Source organism: Vigna unguiculata, chromosome 11 (genome assembly GCF_004118075.2).
Source record: "Vigna unguiculata cultivar IT97K-499-35 chromosome 11, ASM411807v1, whole genome shotgun sequence".
Classification (NCBI taxonomy): domain Eukaryota; kingdom Viridiplantae; phylum Streptophyta; class Magnoliopsida; order Fabales; family Fabaceae; genus Vigna; species Vigna unguiculata.
The window spans coordinates 23,587,866-23,607,911 of NC_040289.1; the positions used below are offsets into that span (position 1 = coordinate 23,587,866).

Consider the following 20,046-nt stretch of genomic DNA (forward strand, 5'->3'; position numbering starts at 1 on the left):
TACTTTAATTTACCTAAAATATACACAAAATATGGATCCAATAATTTCCTTCAAGTAAAAACTTGGAAGCATGTGATTGAAGCTCATTTTTCTTAGATAAGGGAAAATCAATATCATATAAACACAAATTAAAAATAGAAGTGCCAGAATTTTGTTTGAACTTTTACTAATTTTGGGATGGCACCAGGGATGGGTTTCGCTATCCTATACCCATCTTCGTAGAAAAAATCTATCCTCATCCACATCCCCAAATACAATGGGTATCAAACTTTTGTCTCATCCTCATCCCCACAGAGTAACGGGTATAATCTCGTACCCATACCCGTACCCGTTTTCTTACTATTCTTAATATTAATTTTAATTAGTTTTTACAAAATAATAAAAAATAACGGCAAACGAAACATAATATTATCAAATATTCAATATTAGAGGATGATTGTTTCTTCGATATCAAATACTTTTAAATAAATTATAATTGTTTACATTTTATATTAGAATACCAAACAAAATTTCATGAGAATCAAAACATTTATTAAATTTGCAAACTGCAAACATTAATTAAACTTAGTTGATAAAATTTTAAAAATATAAAAGGAAAACAAATATTCAAATTAAAATATATTTTAAATGTTTGTTTACTTCAATTTTTTAAAATTCTAATGAATTTCTTTTTTATACACTAATAAAAGTTATAATACATTACTTGATCAAAATGATGCAAAGAACAAATAATAAACATAATAATAAAACTTTGACATAGATCTTGTATCTTTTGAACTTCAATGTATATTGGACATCGATAAAAAAAATATTCATGGCAATTACATTAAATTTTTATATTGTAGGAAATAAAATTTATTTATACAATTATAGTGAAAAATTACAGTATGATTAATAATGAGTCAGAAAATAAAAAATAATTAGATAAAATATATCGAAATAATATTGTACATGGTGAAAATAAACAATAAATAAAAATATTAAAAAATTAACAATTGTGTGTCTTAGAAACAATTTGAAAGACTATTGAAAGAAATCGTACAAAGGAAAATAAATGTATAATTAAGGGTATGATAAGATGAAAAATACCTTGGAGATTTAAGAAAACTTTTCAAATATCAACATACATACTCAATGGTTGAGAAATAACGAAAATTGTTTTAGCAAAACAAAAGTTCTTCAAATGAAACAAAAATTAATAATAATAAGTAAATATTTTTTTATATTATCTTGTAAATGAAAGGTTTATGCTATTAAACATTTAAATTGAGAGTATTAAACATTCTCATGTGAAAGGAAAATATACAATAAATAAAAATATTAAAAAATAATAAAAATATTCAAATGTGAGACAAAATTTTTTCAATTCACATACATCATTTTAACATAATTACATAAAGGTTATGATAAGATGAAAAATATATTGGAGATGCGAATGAGTTTCATGGCAAACCAAATAATTAGAATAAATAAAAAATAGAAAGTATAGACTTAATACCAAATTTGGTCCTCTAATTTTATTCGAATTTTTAAAAAGACCCATAATTGTTCATTTGTTCAATTTAGTCCAATTTTTAAAAAATGTTCAATTTAGTCTTTTCCGTTAAATTGACGTTAACGTCGTGTTCGTACAGTGTCACGTGTTATGTCACTACAAAAATATTTAATTTTAGAAGGGGTTAATTAGTTGGGGTTATAATAACCTCCATTAAGATATAATATACCGAAGGTTTTAAAAACCCCAATTAAGTACCGGGGTTTTTTAAAAACTCCCGTAAAATTTAAATTTTAATTAATTTTTTTATTTTCTTTTTCTTTTGTAATTTTTAATGTTTTAGAATCAGTAGTGTATCAGTGCAGTGTTGTCTCAGTGCGGTGTTGCTTTCCTTTGTCGTGGTCGTGTCTCCACCGTCCTCTGCCGCCGTCGCACATCTTCCATCATTCGCTCACTTCTCCACTGTCTCAGAGCTGCAGCTTTCTTTTGTAGCGTGGTCGTTTCTCAGAGGAGAAGATCGTTCTCCACTCTCCACCGTCCTCCACCACCGCTGCACATCGTTCTCCACCGTTCTTTCATGGAAACTTCCTCCACCGCCGCTTGAGGTAATGGATATTACTCTCCCTTGCTTCCAATTTCATTTTCATACTTCATCTCCCTATTTCGTCTTTCCCTATTTCGTCTTTCGATTTGTCTCGATCTCTCGATTTCGTCTTCCAGCATTCCAATCTCACTTTCGTTTTCATTTCATTTGCTATTTCGTTCGATTTTTGCTTTCGATTTTACTCTAATTTCATTTCTCTTTTTGATTTTGTCACTACGTGCGATTTTGCCAAGTAACTGTGCCATACAATCGGAGTGCGTTCAGATTTGCCATTGCGTTCAATTTTCGTGCTCCTCTTTTCGTGCGTTCAATCGGAGTGCGTTCAATTTTTGTGCGTTCAATCGGAGTGCGTTCAACTTTTGCTCTTCTGGTACTTTCTTTAATTATCAGTTTCAGTCTTTGTTTTGCATCATAGATGAGGTCTGTTCATTTTTATTTTCTAACTATCATCATCTTCAACTTCTTTTCTGCTACTCAACCTTTCATATATGTTTTTTTATGATTCTTTACTCAATTGCTAAACTGTGAGCAAAGCATTCACGAACATGGAGAAAACTGAAAAAGTTTTTTCTGCTTTGTCACTTCTTTGTTCAACTCTTTTTTCATCTCCAATCGTAATTGATTATTAAGGATTTGCACAGTAGCTTTCAAATAAAATATTTTTGTGTTGTAGGGATATTCTAGCTTGTTTAAGAGATTCAAGAACACCATCGAATTTGTGAGTTTGTTCGCGAGTAACTAATGCATAGATCAATTATCCTATCACACTTTTTTGCCTATTCCTCCTGTCTGTAATATATATTGTATAAAAAATATTTATAATCTCTTAAATTTGCAAGAAATATTAATTACAAATTAATGCACAACAATATTTCTTGAAGAAATTAGATTTACCTATAGTTATTTTCAAAATTATTTATTGATGCACAACAACATTTCAACAACATTTGCCTATTATCTAGTATGAACTCATATTACCCTAGCCTGAAACTCTATACAAAGCTGAAAGTGCTTGATTTTTTGCTACAATAACTTCACCTAGGAGTTAGAAAAAGGGAAGAAAGAACAATTAAGATCACTAATGTAGAATAAAACTTCTGAAAAAAACAGAGAATATGAAGGACATGGGCCTATAACTTTCTACAGAATCTGCATATATATCATCCTAGCATAGCTTAGAAAACAATGAGGAAAAACCTATCTGCATTTGGATTGATGAAAGAAATGCATGAATATTATATTTCTCATTGTGTTCTTAATGTATCTGTTATAAAAAGATAGAGACATAATAGTCCACCATTTATTTACGCTTATTATTGACTTCTGAAAATTAAATAGTTGGTACAATGTTCGTTGGCATGGTTCACGAAGTTGCTTACGCCTTGCAATAAAGGGATACTTGGTGAGTACTTTAGTGGGTTCTCCTTGTTTTACAGATTTTGGTATTGTTAACTACCTCACATTAATTGCCCATTTATTCTTTATTGGATGTTCTTTTGTCTAGGATGTTATACTAGCCTTCATGTTAGGACCAATCCCACTAATAATAACACTCTCATGCATTTTCCAAGTCCTTGCATGCATGTGTACCATGTTAAATGCTACTACAGTAGTGGTGGTAGCAATGAGTTTCACTATCTCTGAAAGTACTATCAGATAGGAGAAAATGAAAACAAGGAAAAAAGGAAAGAAGAGTGGTTCATTAAAGAGAAATCACATTTGTGATCTAAGCCTAATTCACATCAGAATTAACATCGATTTCTATTCAAAACCTTAAAGAAAATAAGTGAGATTTATATTCATATTTGAATGTTTACTCTACTATATCCAATAATATCTCGTTAGACTTTGGATCGAACAATACTCATACTTGAAAGTATGAGAATTTGTTTAACATAGAAGGTGAGTGAGCACATGGGGGAGATAGTAAGATACTTATCTTATCTGGTTAACGTTTTGAAAATTATGTTAGGGATGAAACAATAGAGAAGCACATGGGAAATGTATTGAAGGGCACTCAAAACATCCACACCAACTCCAAAATATATTGGGGTATATAATTTATATGAGGCAAGCCAAAAAGTTAGAGAATACACTAAAGATAACAACCCCATAAACAAAGCAAGAGAAGAAACAAAGTTCTTCAACAAGACATTAAAGATCTTGACATGAAAGGCTTCAGCTCCTCTATGTTTGCAATATCCATTTCATGAACTATGAGATTTTTATGCATACATTCAATGCCTTGTCTTTTACTGCTTCTACTTAGAAGGCAGAAACCATATACTGAAGAAGGTTTAACACCATAATTAACTATTGTGATTTTAAAGGCATCATTTCAATATAATAATCATTTTTGTTACATCCTATTATTATAATTATTGCTATGACTGTTATGATGTGTTTGGTAAAACAGTTCATCTAGATTATATGATGTCTTTGAACACTTTCTTGAATTTAGATAGTTTCCACTTTTTTCCCTATTTTAAGCTTTATTAATTTAGTGAAGCTATGCAAAAACAAACTGTGTAATATATATATAGTACTTTTCTTAGAAATTGGTAGTAGTAGTGGAACCCATCTTTTTATTCTCAATATTGGCATTTCCTATGAATGAGAAAAAAAAATGATGTTTTGACTCATTTCATCAGCGAACATATAACTTAATTTATTTAATCAGTGGGAATGAACTGATTAATTAATTTTTCATGAAAGAAAAAATGAGTATTTTGAACTTTCATTTCTGTGTAAGAAGATAATGGTTTTCTAGTTGTTTATATGTGGTTAAATGAGAAGTGAAATGAAAGCAACATGCACAATGAATAAATGGTTGGGGTCACTTGGAAAAAGGACTATTTTCTTATTTCATTTATCATTTTAATGTAAATAGAAAAAAGTCCCACATCAGGGAAATTGTTTCATGAAATACAAAATCAGTCAAATTTATCAAAAATTCTAACATTCAAATATGCATGATTTTTAATATGAGATAGATCTTTTTAATCTTTTAAAATCTCTATCGAGTATTACTTCATTTTGTCATCTTCTAAAAAAAATTTTTGGTAATCTTAATTATATATCATTCAATTATTGTTAATATTTAAAATTCACAATTAAATATTAATATATATATATATATATATATATATATATATAAATAAATGCAGTAAGAATAGATGACACAATTAAGATATTATTTTTTAACTGTAAAATTTAAAAAACAATATTTATTTTTGTGTATTATGTCATTTGTACAGAGAAAACATTCGAATTATAGTTACATTCATAACATTTCACATGCTCTGTTTTGTATAATGTGATTCCCTTCTAATTAAATTATCTTTGATAGACTTCCTATTTAACATCACTCTCCATGTTAAAAATTGTATATATGTTGCTATGATAAATATTTTGTATTTCAAGTGTGTTGTCTCCAAAATAGGCATCTCCTTTTAAAACAAATACTTTCAACATCTCTTCTAACATTAGTATATATATATATATATATATATATATATATATATATATATATATATATATATATATATATATATATATATATAAATGCAGTAAGAATAGATGACACAATTAAGATATTATTTTTAACTGTAAAATTTAAAAAACAATATTTATTTTTGTGTATTATATCATTTGTACAGAGAAAACATTCGAATTATAGTTACATTCATAACCTTATATATATATATATATATATATATATATATATATATATATATATATATATATATATATATATATAAATGCAGTAAGAATAGATGACACAATTAAGATATTATTTTTTAACTGTAAAATTTAAAAAACAATATTTATTTTTGTGTATTATGTCATTTGTACAGAGAAAACATTCGAATTATAGTTACATTCATAACCTTCCATATATCTTTGTCTGTGTCTGATGTTGGAAAACAAAGTTCACACATGCAAACTTTCTTTCCTTGAACATTGGCTTTGTGTTTGAGCGTAGCAGAAGAAGCATTGATGTCAAACGCAAAGAAAGCTTGAACTTTATTTGGAATTTTCTCTCTCTTGGGACTCTAATTTAATCATCAATGCCTTTTCATCTTTATTATACAACAATACGTGAAGAAGGAAAAGGATGAAGACTCTTTGCAAATTCACCAACTAATTCAGTTTCTGGAAATATAGTTAATGTAAGAATTTCTTATCCTTATATATTATGTATTATAGTTTAATCATTATATTTTATCCTTCTATTTTATTATATATTCCAAATTCATTCCATATTTGTAATAATGTTTAAGTTTCTATCTACCGGTACAACTAGTTAACCATTTTGGTCTTAATATTTACTAATAATAACACCAGTAATAATAGTTCTACATGTTTCTGTCTCTCACCTTTGCTTTCTTCACACAAAAATTATATATACATATGGTTTTTTCAACAAATTTTTACTTTAGATAGGAAAGGAGAATTCATTATTCTCCTTTATTATATTCATTATTGTTATCCTAAAATAATGTATGAATTATTTTGGCTTGAACAGACCCTATTTCCAATGGATAAATCTTGGATAGACATGCCAAGAAACACACCTCAATATATGGATGGCTTAAACAAATTTTTGGACTTTGCATTTGCTAATAGTGGTGTAAGGGGGAAAATAGTATGCCCATGTCAAAAATGCAACTTTAACAAATGGCAGGATCGTGAATTAGTGTACGAGCACTTGATTCTTAAACCTTTTCCAAGAGGATATACAATGTGGCTTCTACATGGGGAGAGGAGAGTAAATGTGACTGATGAAACACGTGTAATGCCGCCAGAAGATAATGAAATAAATCCAATGTTTGACATGGTTAATGATGCATTTGGGTATCATCAATATAGCAATGACACGGTGGACGATAAAGAAATGGGTCCAGAGTCGAGCCATGCCGGGAATGATGATATTGGAGATTTTGTTGATTTAATGAAAGATGGTCAAGAGAGTTTATATGAAGGGTGTGATAAATATTCTAAACTTTCATTCTTGATCAAGTTGTATCACATCAAATGTCTTTGCAAAATAAGTGACAAGGGAATGTCCATGATATTAGAGTTGTTGGCAGATGTCTTTGAACATGCTAAAATTCCACGCTCATTCTATGAAGCAAAGAAAATCATTAACAAGCTTGGTCTTCATTACACCAAAATCGATGCTTGTCTGAATGATTGCATGTTGTACTTTGGAGAAGACGCAAATCGGGACTTTTGTAAGAAATGTAAAACGTCTAGATGGAAGGCAAAAAGAAAAGGTACAATTGGTGCTACAAGTAATAAAAGAAAAAAGATTCCTGCAAAGGTGTTGAGGTATTTTCCTTTGAAGCCACGCTTACAGAGGATGTTTATGTCTTCCAAAATAGTTGAGCATATGCAATGGCATTCATCGGGAAGTACAAATGAAGTCATCTTAAGGCATCCAAGAGATTCTAAAGCATGGAAGACATTTGACTTTAAGCATCCTCAATTTGCCTCAGACCCTCGAAATGTGAGACTTGGTTTGGCTACGGATGGGTTTAATCCATATGGTAATCTAAGCACTAGCCACAGTATTTGGCCAGTTGTACTCATACCGTACAACCTTCCGCCTTGGATGTGTATGGAACAAAGTTCATTCATTCTCTCCATGATCATTCCTGGAAAGCGAGCTCCAGGAAATGATATTGATGTATATTTACAGCCACTAATAGAAGAGTTGAAAGAGCTATGGAACACTGGTATCAAAACTTTTGATTCATATGGAAGTGAAGTGTTTGATATGCATGCAGCTATATTGTGGACCATTAGTGATTTTCCGGGTCTTGGAACCTTATCTGGATGGAACACACATACTGGGTTGGCATGTCCTAGATGTAATTTTGACACAACTCCTAAGAAACTTATTAAAGGTGGTAAATTTTGTTTCATGAGTCATCGTCGTTGTTTAGATGGAAGACATAGATTTAGACTGGCTCGAATGAGATTTGATGGAACAATAGAAAATAGAAATCCACCTTTGGCGATCTCAGGATATGATGTGTTACAACAAGTTCAGAATCTTAATGTTGAATTTGGGAAAGAACCATTACTTGAAGAACGGGCCAAAAGACAACGGGAGTTAATCATGCTAAGTTAGACACTCAACAATGGCGAAAAAAAAGTATATTTTTTGAACTTCCTTATTGGGTAGACAACTTATTGCATCACAATTTGGATGTCATGCACATTGAAAAAAATGTATGTGATAATGTTGTGTATACATTGTTGAATGATAGTTCAAATAAATGTAAAGACAATCTAAAAGCACGAAAAGATTTACAACTCTGGGGTATTAGACCTGATCTTTGGCCTGATGAGAATGGTAGATATCTCCCTGCTATATATACATTGACAAATGCAAATAAAGATATCTTTCTCAAAACTTTGAAGAACATAACAGTTCCAGATGGCTACTCTAGTAACATTAGTAGATGCATTGATGTCAAACAACGTAAGCTTGGAGGATTAAAAAGTCATGACTCACATGTTTTGATGGAGCAACTTCTACCTTTGGCAATTAGAAAGACACTCCCTAATGAAGTTTGCTCAATTTTGATTGATTTGTGTTTGTTTTTTAGACAATTGTGTAATAAAGTTTTGAAAATGGATGAACTTGACCAACTACAAGGTAGAATTGTTCTCACATTGTGTCACATGGAGATGTTATTTCCTCCTTCCTTTTTTACGGTCATGGTTCATTTAATTGTTCATTTAGTGGAAGATGCTAAGCTTGGAGGACCCGTCCAATACCGATGGATGTATCCCATTGAGAGGTATCTTGGAAAATTGAAGTCGTATGTCCGTAATAAAGCACAAGCAGAAGGATCAATAGCTGAAGGATACATGGCTGAAGAGTCTTTAACATTTTGTTCTAGATATTTAGATGGAATTGAGACTGTATTCAATCGATTGCATCGTGTTGATGATGAACCTAATAATGTGTCTTGTAATGTAAGTACATTGTTCCCACCAATCGGAAAACCAGTTGGGAGTTTTACTTATTTCACTCTATCTACAAAGGAAAAGCTGCAAGCACATCGTCATGTGCTAACAAATTGCCCCATAGTTGACCCATTTATACAGTAAGTATTTATAGAGCAAGGTGTTTTTATATATTTGGTTTTTCATTTAACATTAAATAACATATTTTACGTGTTTCACATAGGGAATTTAGAGGCATTATACGAACACAACTAAGAAGCCGCACACGATCTTCCTCTGTGATAGACAAAAGGGTTCATAAAGAATTTGTTGAGTGGTTTTCACGTCGTGTATGTATATTTTCTCTAGAAATCTTTGATTTATGAGTATGTTATAATTTATATGATTCTTACTTTTTGTGTTTTAGATAAGGAATGAATCATTTGATATCCATTCAGATGATTTAAAGTTCTTGGCCATGGGTCCTATTGATTGTGCAAAGCGATATAGTGCCTACAATGTTAATGGGTTCAAATTTCGTATATTGGAGCGTGATCTATGGCTTAAAACACAAAACAGTGGAGTGTTTGGTACATTTGGGATAAGGAGTTATGCAAGTAGTAGTGATAATCAAATGCAGTTTGGAGGTGGGCCGTATTATGGTCGATTGGTAGACATAATTGAGATAAACTACCATGGTCGATTCTCAATTGTTTTATTCAAATGTAATTGGGCTAATACAACTACTTCTAGAGGGATTATGAGTGATGAGTATGGATTTACATTAGTAAGTTTTGCACGCTTAATCCATACTGGTGATAATGATGATGACGAGCCATACATTAAGGCATCAGAAGCTCAAATGGTGTATTATGTAGACGATGAGTTGGATAAAAATTGGTGCATACCTGTACATGTAAAGCCTAGAGACTTATACAACATGGGTGGAGATGATGTTGACAACTTTCATGAATGTGAGCCATTTGAACAACAAAACCTAGAAATATTATTTTCTAACGAGGATGGAAATATACAACTAGCAAGGTTTTTTTTCCTTTTTTCAATTGTTGAGTCATTTTACTAATTCATCTTAAACTATTATCCTTCATTGTTTAATTTGATGTGTTTATCTTATTTGTAGACCACCGGAAGATGAAGAAAATATCAACCAAGAAGAAAATGTCAACCAATAAATCTTCTACATGGGGACATGTAGTTACACCTGCAGCTCATCATCAATCTCATTCAGGTAATTATGTCACTTCCTTAATACACTGCAGCTTGCTACTGAAGCCTTCAAGGGTCTACTATCTTTAAATATTTATATTGACATAAAATAAAAATACTTCTGAACATCTATAATAAAGGACCGCTGAAACTCTACTCTTTAAAGTGTATGTGAGGGTGGGGGAGTAGCATTTCCATTCTAAAAAGTTAACAATTATTCCTCCAGAAATATTAAATTGAGATTTTTTTCCTAATATGCCCCCCTAAATATAAGAATGATGCTAGGTAACATTCTATAAACTTGACTACTTAAATAAAAATTCACATTCATAGTATAAACTAAATATAAACATGGAAGGAAAATACTTAAGCTTTTATTTTATTTTCCCAATTAAAAACATTTATTTGAGTTACATCAATTAGATCTCCTGTACTAAATTGAATTGATTCTCACACACCAAACTAAAACCTGCTTTCTATGTCATTTAGATTTTATTAACTCCTAATTGAGAATCTAGGCTACTTTTTTATGGATGGAATATACAGGTTAGAGGTTGGTGCAAAAGTAGGTTATAAATCAAAGTGACTAAAACATTAAATTGATAGCAAGTGTATTGGCATATAATGTTTTGAACACTGACTTTCTTTCAAAATTTAAACATAAAATAGTGACCTAGTAAGACCTAAATAGTAGACAAACTATGTTCCCTGTAGTCAAGCAATAAGGAGGGCAAAAATTACATTTTTAAAATGAAGCTTCTAGTTCTCTAAAACATTTAAAACTAAGTTTTTGGCCTCAGTAAGGTTCCAATGGGATCTCTAAAATAAGAGATACAAACCACTGAGAGCTAGAATTAGCTTTTTACACAGCTATATCAGTGGCGTTGTCAAGTTGGATTGTTTTGCTCCTTGAAATCTCATACACTCCCCACAAAATGCTAAGAAAACAGTTTTGGCCGAAATTTAAAGCAAAGAAAGGTGATCCAAACAAGCGCAAGGCAATTCAATCCTCTTAAAAGAATGATCAATCACATGACCTTTAGTGATACATGAAGGAAACAAACTACAGACACAACCAGTGACAATTTAAACAGTTGGTTAGCCTATAAATGATCACTCTAGTTGACCACACCATTCAGATACTGTTTTGGTTTTGTTTCATTGCTAGCCCACAATTTGTTTTGAGATACTGTTTCCATCTTTCCATCTCTGCAATAGCTGTCTTCAGGCATTGGTACCATTAATTCTCCCATTGAATAGTTTGCATTGGTTTTAACATTTACAAACTGTTGGGATATTTCTACGTCTTAAATTTGTTTGGTTGCAGATTATTCTTCTATTACTTATCATTTAGAAACTGACATTGCTTATGGTTTATGACTATTGAACGTCTAAATATTAGCTTTGATGTGACTTGTAAATATTATTTGTTTCTTTTTATTTTGGTTTGTGAGATGTCAGGTTTTGTTGTCACAAAATCTCGTTATATCTTCTTCTTTAGGTACATTGATGAAATAGGTTGTTCTTAAGTTGACTTATGAATGATACTATTTTATATGTTGTAGTTAATAGTTACTTTCTTATATCTCTTTATTTTTTATATCTTATCTTCCTTTATGCATGCAGGGTATTCGCTACTTATTATGAGTCTTGGTCTGTTATGTAATGGTGTCCACTAAGTGCAAATAATTTAAAGTCACTACTGTTATGTGTAATATTACAAAGCTTGTAATACTTTTTACATAGTCATATTTATAGTCATATTTATGCTGCAACGAATCTACTTTAATTTCACTTCATGGTCACAATACTCCTTCAACTCTTGAATAAGACCACTTTCCCCACTTTATTGTGAGCATGCAGACATTTGGTATTGAAAATATATTATAAATGATGTTAATATAATGAGGTGATACAAGTAATTATTAGCATGTGTTCTAAATAGACTTATAGTGATCCAATCTAAGTATTTCCAATCTAACTTTATCAATATTTATCTATTGTTAGGAGACTTGAAGATGAACTTTTCAACCTCAAGTAAGTCTAAGTCAAAATCTGAAGAAGTGAGTACTCATTCTTCACTTCCTAGTACTCAACCTCCAAGACTTGAAGTACAAATTCCAACCCCAATTACATCTCAAGTAAATATTCAACAAGGTCCTACATTTTCATTTCCCCCCCCCCCCCCCACTTCCATCTGCATCTCAAGCAAGTATTCAACAAGGTCCTAAGTATGCTTGCCCTCCACCTCCATCTGCACCTCGGCCAAGTAATTTGTTTTATCAATTTTCATGAATAAGTATTATGTATATAATTTGTTTTACATTAGATTTTGTATATATCAAATTGATTTTATATTCAGTTTTAGGAATATCGAACCAATTTATTTTCAGGAACCTTGAAAGTGAGGATATCTTCAACTAGCCAGCCCCCAATTGCGCCTCAATCTAATTCTCAGCCACCATATCAATCATTTCATGTTTCTGAACCAACAATACCAACTATATCACATTCATATTCTGAAAATGAAGAGGAAGAAAATGAGGAGACTGAGTTGCAAGTAGATGAACAAAGGCCTGCAACCCGAAAAAGAGCATGGTTTGTTAATGTCATTGGTAAGGAACTATATACAAAGTACTACATAATATATTATACATATATTTGTATTTATAATAAATTAGTAACAATTGTTTTCTCACATTCCGTAGATGATCAAGGAAAGAGAATTACAAAACAACTACGAACCAATGATGTGTGGCATTTACCTCCTAATGAAAGGATTGTTGTGCAGTGGAATAATGAGGGTCAACCAATTGCAGATGGTGGAGCATTATTGAATAGGTTCTTGGGTAGCATTGCAAGAAACTCTAATTCTCTTCCTATTAGTTATTCTAGTTGGAAGAAGATTCCTAAAGATTATAAAGAAGACGTAGTTAAGAATACTATTCAGGTCAACATTGTAAAAGCTTAATGTATGATTTAATTATACTATAACTCTTGTTAATTTTAACTGTTTTATGTTTTGAAGGCTAAGTTTGATGTCCATTCTGATGTTCATATAAGTCACATCCTCAAATCACTTAACATAAAGTGGAGAGACCACCGATAGGAATTGTGGCAACTTAGAAATGATGGAACACGTACTAGAGATTAATTGATAACAATGGTTCCAGCAGGAATAGATAGAGATCATTGGGCTTCTTTTGTGGATTATCGACTAAATTCAAAAACAAAGGTATATTGAAACTATTTTTCATCAACATCGTTCAAGTTAATGATTATTAATTTTTATACGTTGATGATTAGGAGCATGCTCTGAAAAACAAAGATAATAGGGCAAAGCAAACCATTGCTCACACATGTGGATCTAAGAGCATTGCAAGGAAAAGAGATGAAATGGTGATAATACTACATATCTTGATGTGAACTTTTTGTTTCAATTTTTGGCTTTATGTGTTATATTTTTTTTCTTTAATTTTATAGGAAAAAGAGTGTGGCCACAAGGTTAGTAGAGGAGAGGTATGGATAGCAACACATAAACATGCTAATGGAGCCTTTGTGAGTGATGAAGCGAGGGAAATCAGTGTAAGTTCAATTCTAATAAAGTCTATAATTGTCAACCATACTTTGTGTTATTTTAATTAGTTTCTTCTTATGTTCTTTGTAGGAAAAAATTCAAGTATATGAATCAACATCATCATCATCTGTATCAAAAGAAATATCAAGTACTGATTCCTTAGCTTTTGCTTTCGGAAGCCAAGAGCACTGTGGACGTGTTAGGGGTTTGGGTTTGGGTCCTTGCCCATCTAAAGTGTTTGGCTCCAAGGGTCATTCATATAGTGGAGCATCTTCAAGTTATCCTTCTAATGCTCAGTTACAAAATCAGGTTAACTTTTATGCATTACTTTTATCAAATTTGACGTTTGAATATGTTTAAAGTAATATGTTATGTAAACCAAGATTGTCAAAAGAGCTCCATTTGTTTCTTCAAAAGTAGAAAATAAGAGTTATTTTCTCTATTTTGATTATTTTGATTAATTTAATTAATTTTGTGTTTTAAAATAGGTTTCTACATTGACATCCCAACTCAATGAAATGAAGGCAATGGTTAATTTTTTGGTACAAAATTATCAAGGAGAGTTGCCTCGTGATTTTACTGTGCATCATGCACCAACAGTAATATTTAAATCTTGATTAAATTAATATATGTTTGATATTATTATTTGGAAAGTTATTAATTATCATTATTTTTCATATGTTAGGTATCTGATCAAGGAAGTGTTCCTAACGAAGAAACAAATGATCAACATCCAACACCGCATTAGACGATATATTTCGTTTACTTTTGAAATTTGTCAACAAATATGCTTCTAGGAAACTTTTGGTTAATTTTGGTTTTATTGTAGGTAGATAGTGCATTGCTTATTATGTCAATGTCATTCAAATGTTACCTCTCCAACACTTATTATGTTAAGAGCATTATGACTGCTAGTCCACTATTGGTACCATTTGAATGAATATTTGTATTGGTATCATTTGAATGAATATTTGTATTGATTGCTTATTTTGAAGTGGCATTGAAGGTTTTGCTTATTTGTATTGATTGATACCAAAATGTTAAGTAATAAATAGGAAATTTTATAGAATAAGGTTCTTTTCGTACTCAAATAATTAATTAAATAAATCAATTACCAGGAAAGTACAACTTTAGCATTATAACAATGTCATAATAATATGAGCACTAACTTTTTGGTATTAATAGGGGTTTTCGAGGAATTAACGGGGATTTTCAGAACCCCAGGCATTAGTGGGGGTTTTCAGAACCCCAGGCATTAGTGGGAGTTTTCAGAACCCTAGGCATTAATGGGGGTTTTCAGAACCCCAGGCATTAGTGGGGTTTTCAGAACCCCAGGCATTAGGGGTTTTCAGAACCCTAGGCATTAATGAGGGTTTTCAGAACCCCATGCATTATTGGGGGTTTTCAGAACCCCATGCATTAATGGGGGTTTTCTAAACCCTATGTATTAATGGGGGTTTTTGAAACCCCCGGTAAGTTGCGCTATTTCCAGGGGTTGCTAAAAACCCCCGGTAATCCGTTAGCCACGCTTGCACTTCCAGGGGAAGCTTAAACCCCTGGTAAAACCATTAATGGGGGTTAAAATCCCCTGAAACGCCAAATATAACCCCCGCTAAAAACAATTATTTTTGTAGTGTGTTATTGTCACCTGACAATGCTTGTTTCCAATTTTGTCCCCTTATTTATAATTTTATCAAATTTGGTCCTCTATTTTCCTAAAATGAAGTAATTTGTTCCCTCTTAAATTTGAGACCAAATTAGTAATTAAAATTAATTACAACTTATATATTAATTTATATATACATGTTAAATTTTTTTTAAAAAAATTATATATCAAATCATTACATCTAAATATTCAAATTATTTTACTTTTACATTTGTACATAAAAATAAGCCCTATTTAAACTTATCATATTTTAAAAATATTAAAAAATGTAAATATAAAGTGACACTTGTAACGTTAAAACTATTTAAAGATTACAAGTGTCACTTTACATTTACATTTTTAATATTTTAAAAAAATTATAAGTTTAAATAGGGAATTTTTTTATGTAAAAATGTAAAAAAAAAATAATTTAAATATTTAGGTGGAAAATTTGATATATAAATGTTTAAAAAATATATTACCATGTTTATATAAGTTGTAATTAAGTTTAATTACTAATTTAGTCTCAAATTGGAGAAGGACCAATTGCTTCATTTAAAAAAGAAAAGAGAGGCCCAAATTTGATAAACATTATAATTAAGGGACCAAATTGAAAACAAACACTGTCATGTGACAATAACATGACACGTGACACTGTACGGATACGACGTTAACATCAATTTAATGAAAAAGAATAAATTGAACATTTTTAAGAAATTGGAGGACTAAATTGAACAAATGAAAAATTAGGGATCTTTCTAAAAATTCAAATGAAATTAGAGGACCAAATTTGGTATTAAGCTGAAAGTATATATATATATATATATATATATATATATATATATATATATATATATATATATATATATATATATATATGGTTACTTAATTAATTATTAATATTTTAATAATTTAAACGAAGACGGAGATATGGCGGGGACAAATATTATGGCGAGGATATGTAATGCCTATACCCATCCTCATACCCAATTGAAAAAGTCAGGGATTTCCTATACTCATACTCATACCCATACCCAGTTAAAGCAAGGATTCTTCGTCAAAATGGGGACGAATTCGGGCAATACCCATGAAGACAAGTTTATTTATAATCTCTACGCCCAAAACTAGACTCGGTAGTTATAAATTATGATATGACTTTATTCTTCTAGCCTATGCTAATGTTAGGAATAAGTATTGGTGTTGCATTTAATTTCATGTTTGCTGGTTGGATGGTGATAATTCTGCTTACGGAAATGATATTTGAACATTTTTTTTAACTTAAATTTGACATAGCTGATGTGGCATGACCTTTTTTTATTCAAACATTAACTTTTTTTTAATGAAAGAAAACTGTTGCATGTGCGAGAGTTAAAATTTTTTTTCCCAAAAACCAAAGGACACAGAGACATAGAGAGAAAAGGCACAGTGAGTGTTAGTGTTATAGAAGCAAAGAAGCAACAAAGAGAGAGAGAGAGAGGGAGAGAAAGAGAGAGAAAGAGAGAGAAAGAGAGAGAGAGAGAAAAGGCAGAGAGAAGCAAAGAAGTAGTGCTTGCCAGAGAACACATCGGCCACTAGAAGTCATCCACGGCGAGGCTTCCACCAGTTTTGGGTTTCAAGTGAAAGGTGTGTTTGGAAGTGTTTGCACAGTGAACCAAAAAATTCAAGATAACTCCCCACCTAATTGTTTTTGAGTCCCCACTTTTTACCCATTTCTAATTTAATTTTTTTTATCAGAATTTTGTGGCCAACATTGTATACCCATCATGGAATGTGATGGTGATGGAAATACAGACACACTACATTAAGGTTGTTGTGTGAGGAAATGTAATTAGCAATGAAGATTGATTTCTTTAAAATTGGGTGTCTAAGTCCAAAATACTCATGACAATTCCCCATTAAAGAGTTCTTTACTCCCCACGAACCAATAATATCCATATTATCGCATTTCTACATAGGTTCACCGTATTCATAATCCAGTAGCAAATTATGTATTGATGGAAGGAATTATCTAGCATTCTAACGTGACTTTGTTGACTTTGCGGTGCGCATAACTTTATAATTGGTTTCAAGTCTTGGGTCTGTGAACCAAAAAATTCAAGATAACTCCCCACCTAATTGTTTTTGAGTCCCCACTTGTGACCCATTTCTGATTTAAAGTTTTTTTATCAGAATTTTGTGGCCAACATTGTATACCCATCATGGAATGTGATGGTGATGGAAATACAGACACACTATGTTAAGGTTGTTGTGTGAGGAAATGTAATTAGCGATGAAGATTGATTTCTTTAAAGTTGGGTGTCGAAGACCAAAATACTCATGACAACTCCCCATTAAAGAGTTCTTGACTCCCCACGAACCAATAATATCCATATTATCGCATTTTTATATAGGTTCACCGTATTCAAAATCCAATGGTGAATTATGTATTGATGGAAGGAATTATCTAGCATTCGAACGTGACTTTGATCACTTTGTGGTGTGCATAACTTTGTCATTGGTTTGAAGTCTTGGGTTTATGAACAAAAAATTTCAACATAACTCCCCACCTAATTATTTTTGAGTCCCCACTTTTGACCCCTTTTTGATTTAAGTTTTCATGAAAACTCCCCATAAAGTAGTATTGTACTCACCACTTACCAATAATATCCATAATTTTTGCATTACCATATAGGTTCACCGTCGACATAACCCAACCACGAATTATGTTTTCATGGAAAAATATTTGTAACATCATAAAGTGATTGGGTTTGTAACATAATCGAAAAATATTTGAAATTTCCATTGCTTAAAAAAACTGTGTTTGTGAACCAAAATATCCAACAGAACTCCCCACTTAGTTTTCTTGCACTCCCCACTTATGAAACTAATTGTGAGTTTATTATGTATGAAAAAAATCGCGGCCAACATTGGAACCCAAAACTGGTGGAAGCCTCGCCGTGGATGACTTCTAGTGGCCGATGTGTTCTCCGGCAAGCACTACTTCTTTGCTTCTCTATGCCTTTTCTTTCTCTCTCTCTCTCTCTCTCTGCGTTGCCTTTTCTCTCTCTCTATCTCTGCATCGTTTGGTTTTTGGGACAACAAAATTTAACTCCCACATGTGCAATGGTTTTCTTTCATTAAAAGAAAGTTAATGTTTGAATAAAAAATGGCGTGCCACGTCAGCCATGTCAAATTTAAGTTCAAAAAAAATGTTCAAATATCATTTTTGTTCTACTTATCATATTATTATAACTAGTTCACATGGAGTTGCTCGAACAGAGGGATGTAGTGATAGAGCTTTCAGGGATCTTGGTGATGGTTCATTGGCTCTGAATATGTTCTTAGATATCATAAAGATGGAGATTGGATTCTAGTAGTGGTTGATGTCCCTTGGGAGTAAGTTCCCTTTTTCATTTTTGTTTTTAAATTCTCACTACTCAATAAATCATATATCATTTTTTACCACTATAGTTAAAAGAAACATTATTTTTGAGGTTGAATATTACTTAAATTTATTGTATTGTTATTTAATTCAATTAATTATATTCTTATTCTTTGTTCATTATAGGCACCAGATGTTCGGAGTGGTGTGTCATCTCTAAATGATATTATCAGATGAAGTGGTGAAAACTGTACCACTCCTAACCGGCTTAACTTGATTATAGCTGTAAAATCTGTCTACATAGCCCCCAAAGACGCAAATAATCACCATGTATGAACAAGTAACAGTACCCGACCTAAGTCGTTAAAGGGTAACCGGCCTAAGCCGCTAACTTAGGATAATTAAGCAAGAACTTGACAAATTCAAAGCACTACCAGCAAGGCCCCTAAGGGCCCACGATAATCGAACTAAGGGGACTGGCCTAAGACCCAAGCCCACCTACGACCCAAATAGGGGCCCAGCCCATGACGTGACTAAACATAATTAATAATCTATAAATATGTATGGACCCCAACAATTAAAGGTACGCATTCATTACTCCCTTAATTACGAGATTTGACTTTTTGAGAGTTCTTGGCTGACTTGAGCGTCGAAGTCTCTTATACAGGTAACCCCTCTCGAGTCCAAACCGGTCCACACCGAGATATCCACAAATGACATATAGCAGCCGGGAGGAAGCCTACTAAGGATATTGTGGATTGGGGTAAGGTAACACTTGTGTCTGACATATCTTATTTGTTCTCCGCAAGAACAAAAACAAAAAAAATTAGAATTAGATGAAAACTTTAGTTGTAGAATTGCATGATGAACATGTAACCTTGTATTTTTTTTATATTCGAACATGGACTTTGATGTAATTTTATTATGTTTAATGAAAGATAATATTTGTTAATTTTTTTGTATTATCCTTATTTTTTATATATTTTAAAATTTCATTATCAAAAAATATATATAAATGATGAAATTATAAATATAAGTGAATAAAAATAAATTATGAAATATATTAATTACGTCTTTTGATAATAGTGGAAATTATAACCATTGTAATATAATGCAAAATTGTGGTGTTTTTAAATGTAACTGTTTACAATATATTTAATTTACATTTAAAAAA

The 20,046-nt window shown here is 31.5% G+C and overlaps 1 protein-coding gene across 18 annotated transcripts; it reads left to right on the forward strand.

Moving 5' to 3' along the window:
- Positions 1-1,830: 1,830 nt before the first annotated feature.
- LOC114169299 lies at positions 1,831-14,884 on the forward strand. 18 transcript variants are annotated; one of them, XM_028054388.1, is made up of 15 exons: positions 1,831-2,100; positions 2,333-2,469; positions 2,773-2,817; positions 3,438-3,501; positions 6,085-6,271; positions 10,204-10,311; positions 12,297-12,558; positions 12,683-12,904; positions 12,998-13,239; positions 13,318-13,524; positions 13,596-13,688; positions 13,773-13,874; positions 13,957-14,175; positions 14,355-14,465; positions 14,552-14,884. In XM_028054388.1, exons 10-15 carry the CDS (start codon positions 13,453-13,455, stop codon positions 14,612-14,614), a joined length of 660 nt encoding a protein of 219 aa, XP_027910189.1. In that variant the 5' UTR covers positions 1,831-2,100; positions 2,333-2,469; positions 2,773-2,817; positions 3,438-3,501; positions 6,085-6,271; positions 10,204-10,311; positions 12,297-12,558; positions 12,683-12,904; positions 12,998-13,239; positions 13,318-13,452; the 3' UTR covers positions 14,615-14,884. The 18 variants fall into 18 exon arrangements, 7 of the variants coding, with proteins under 7 accessions (XP_027910189.1, XP_027910188.1, XP_027910193.1 ...); XM_028054387.1 differs by having other exon boundaries at positions 6,088-6,271; XM_028054392.1 differs by having other exon boundaries at positions 6,207-6,271.
- Positions 14,885-20,046: the final 5,162 nt, after the last annotated feature.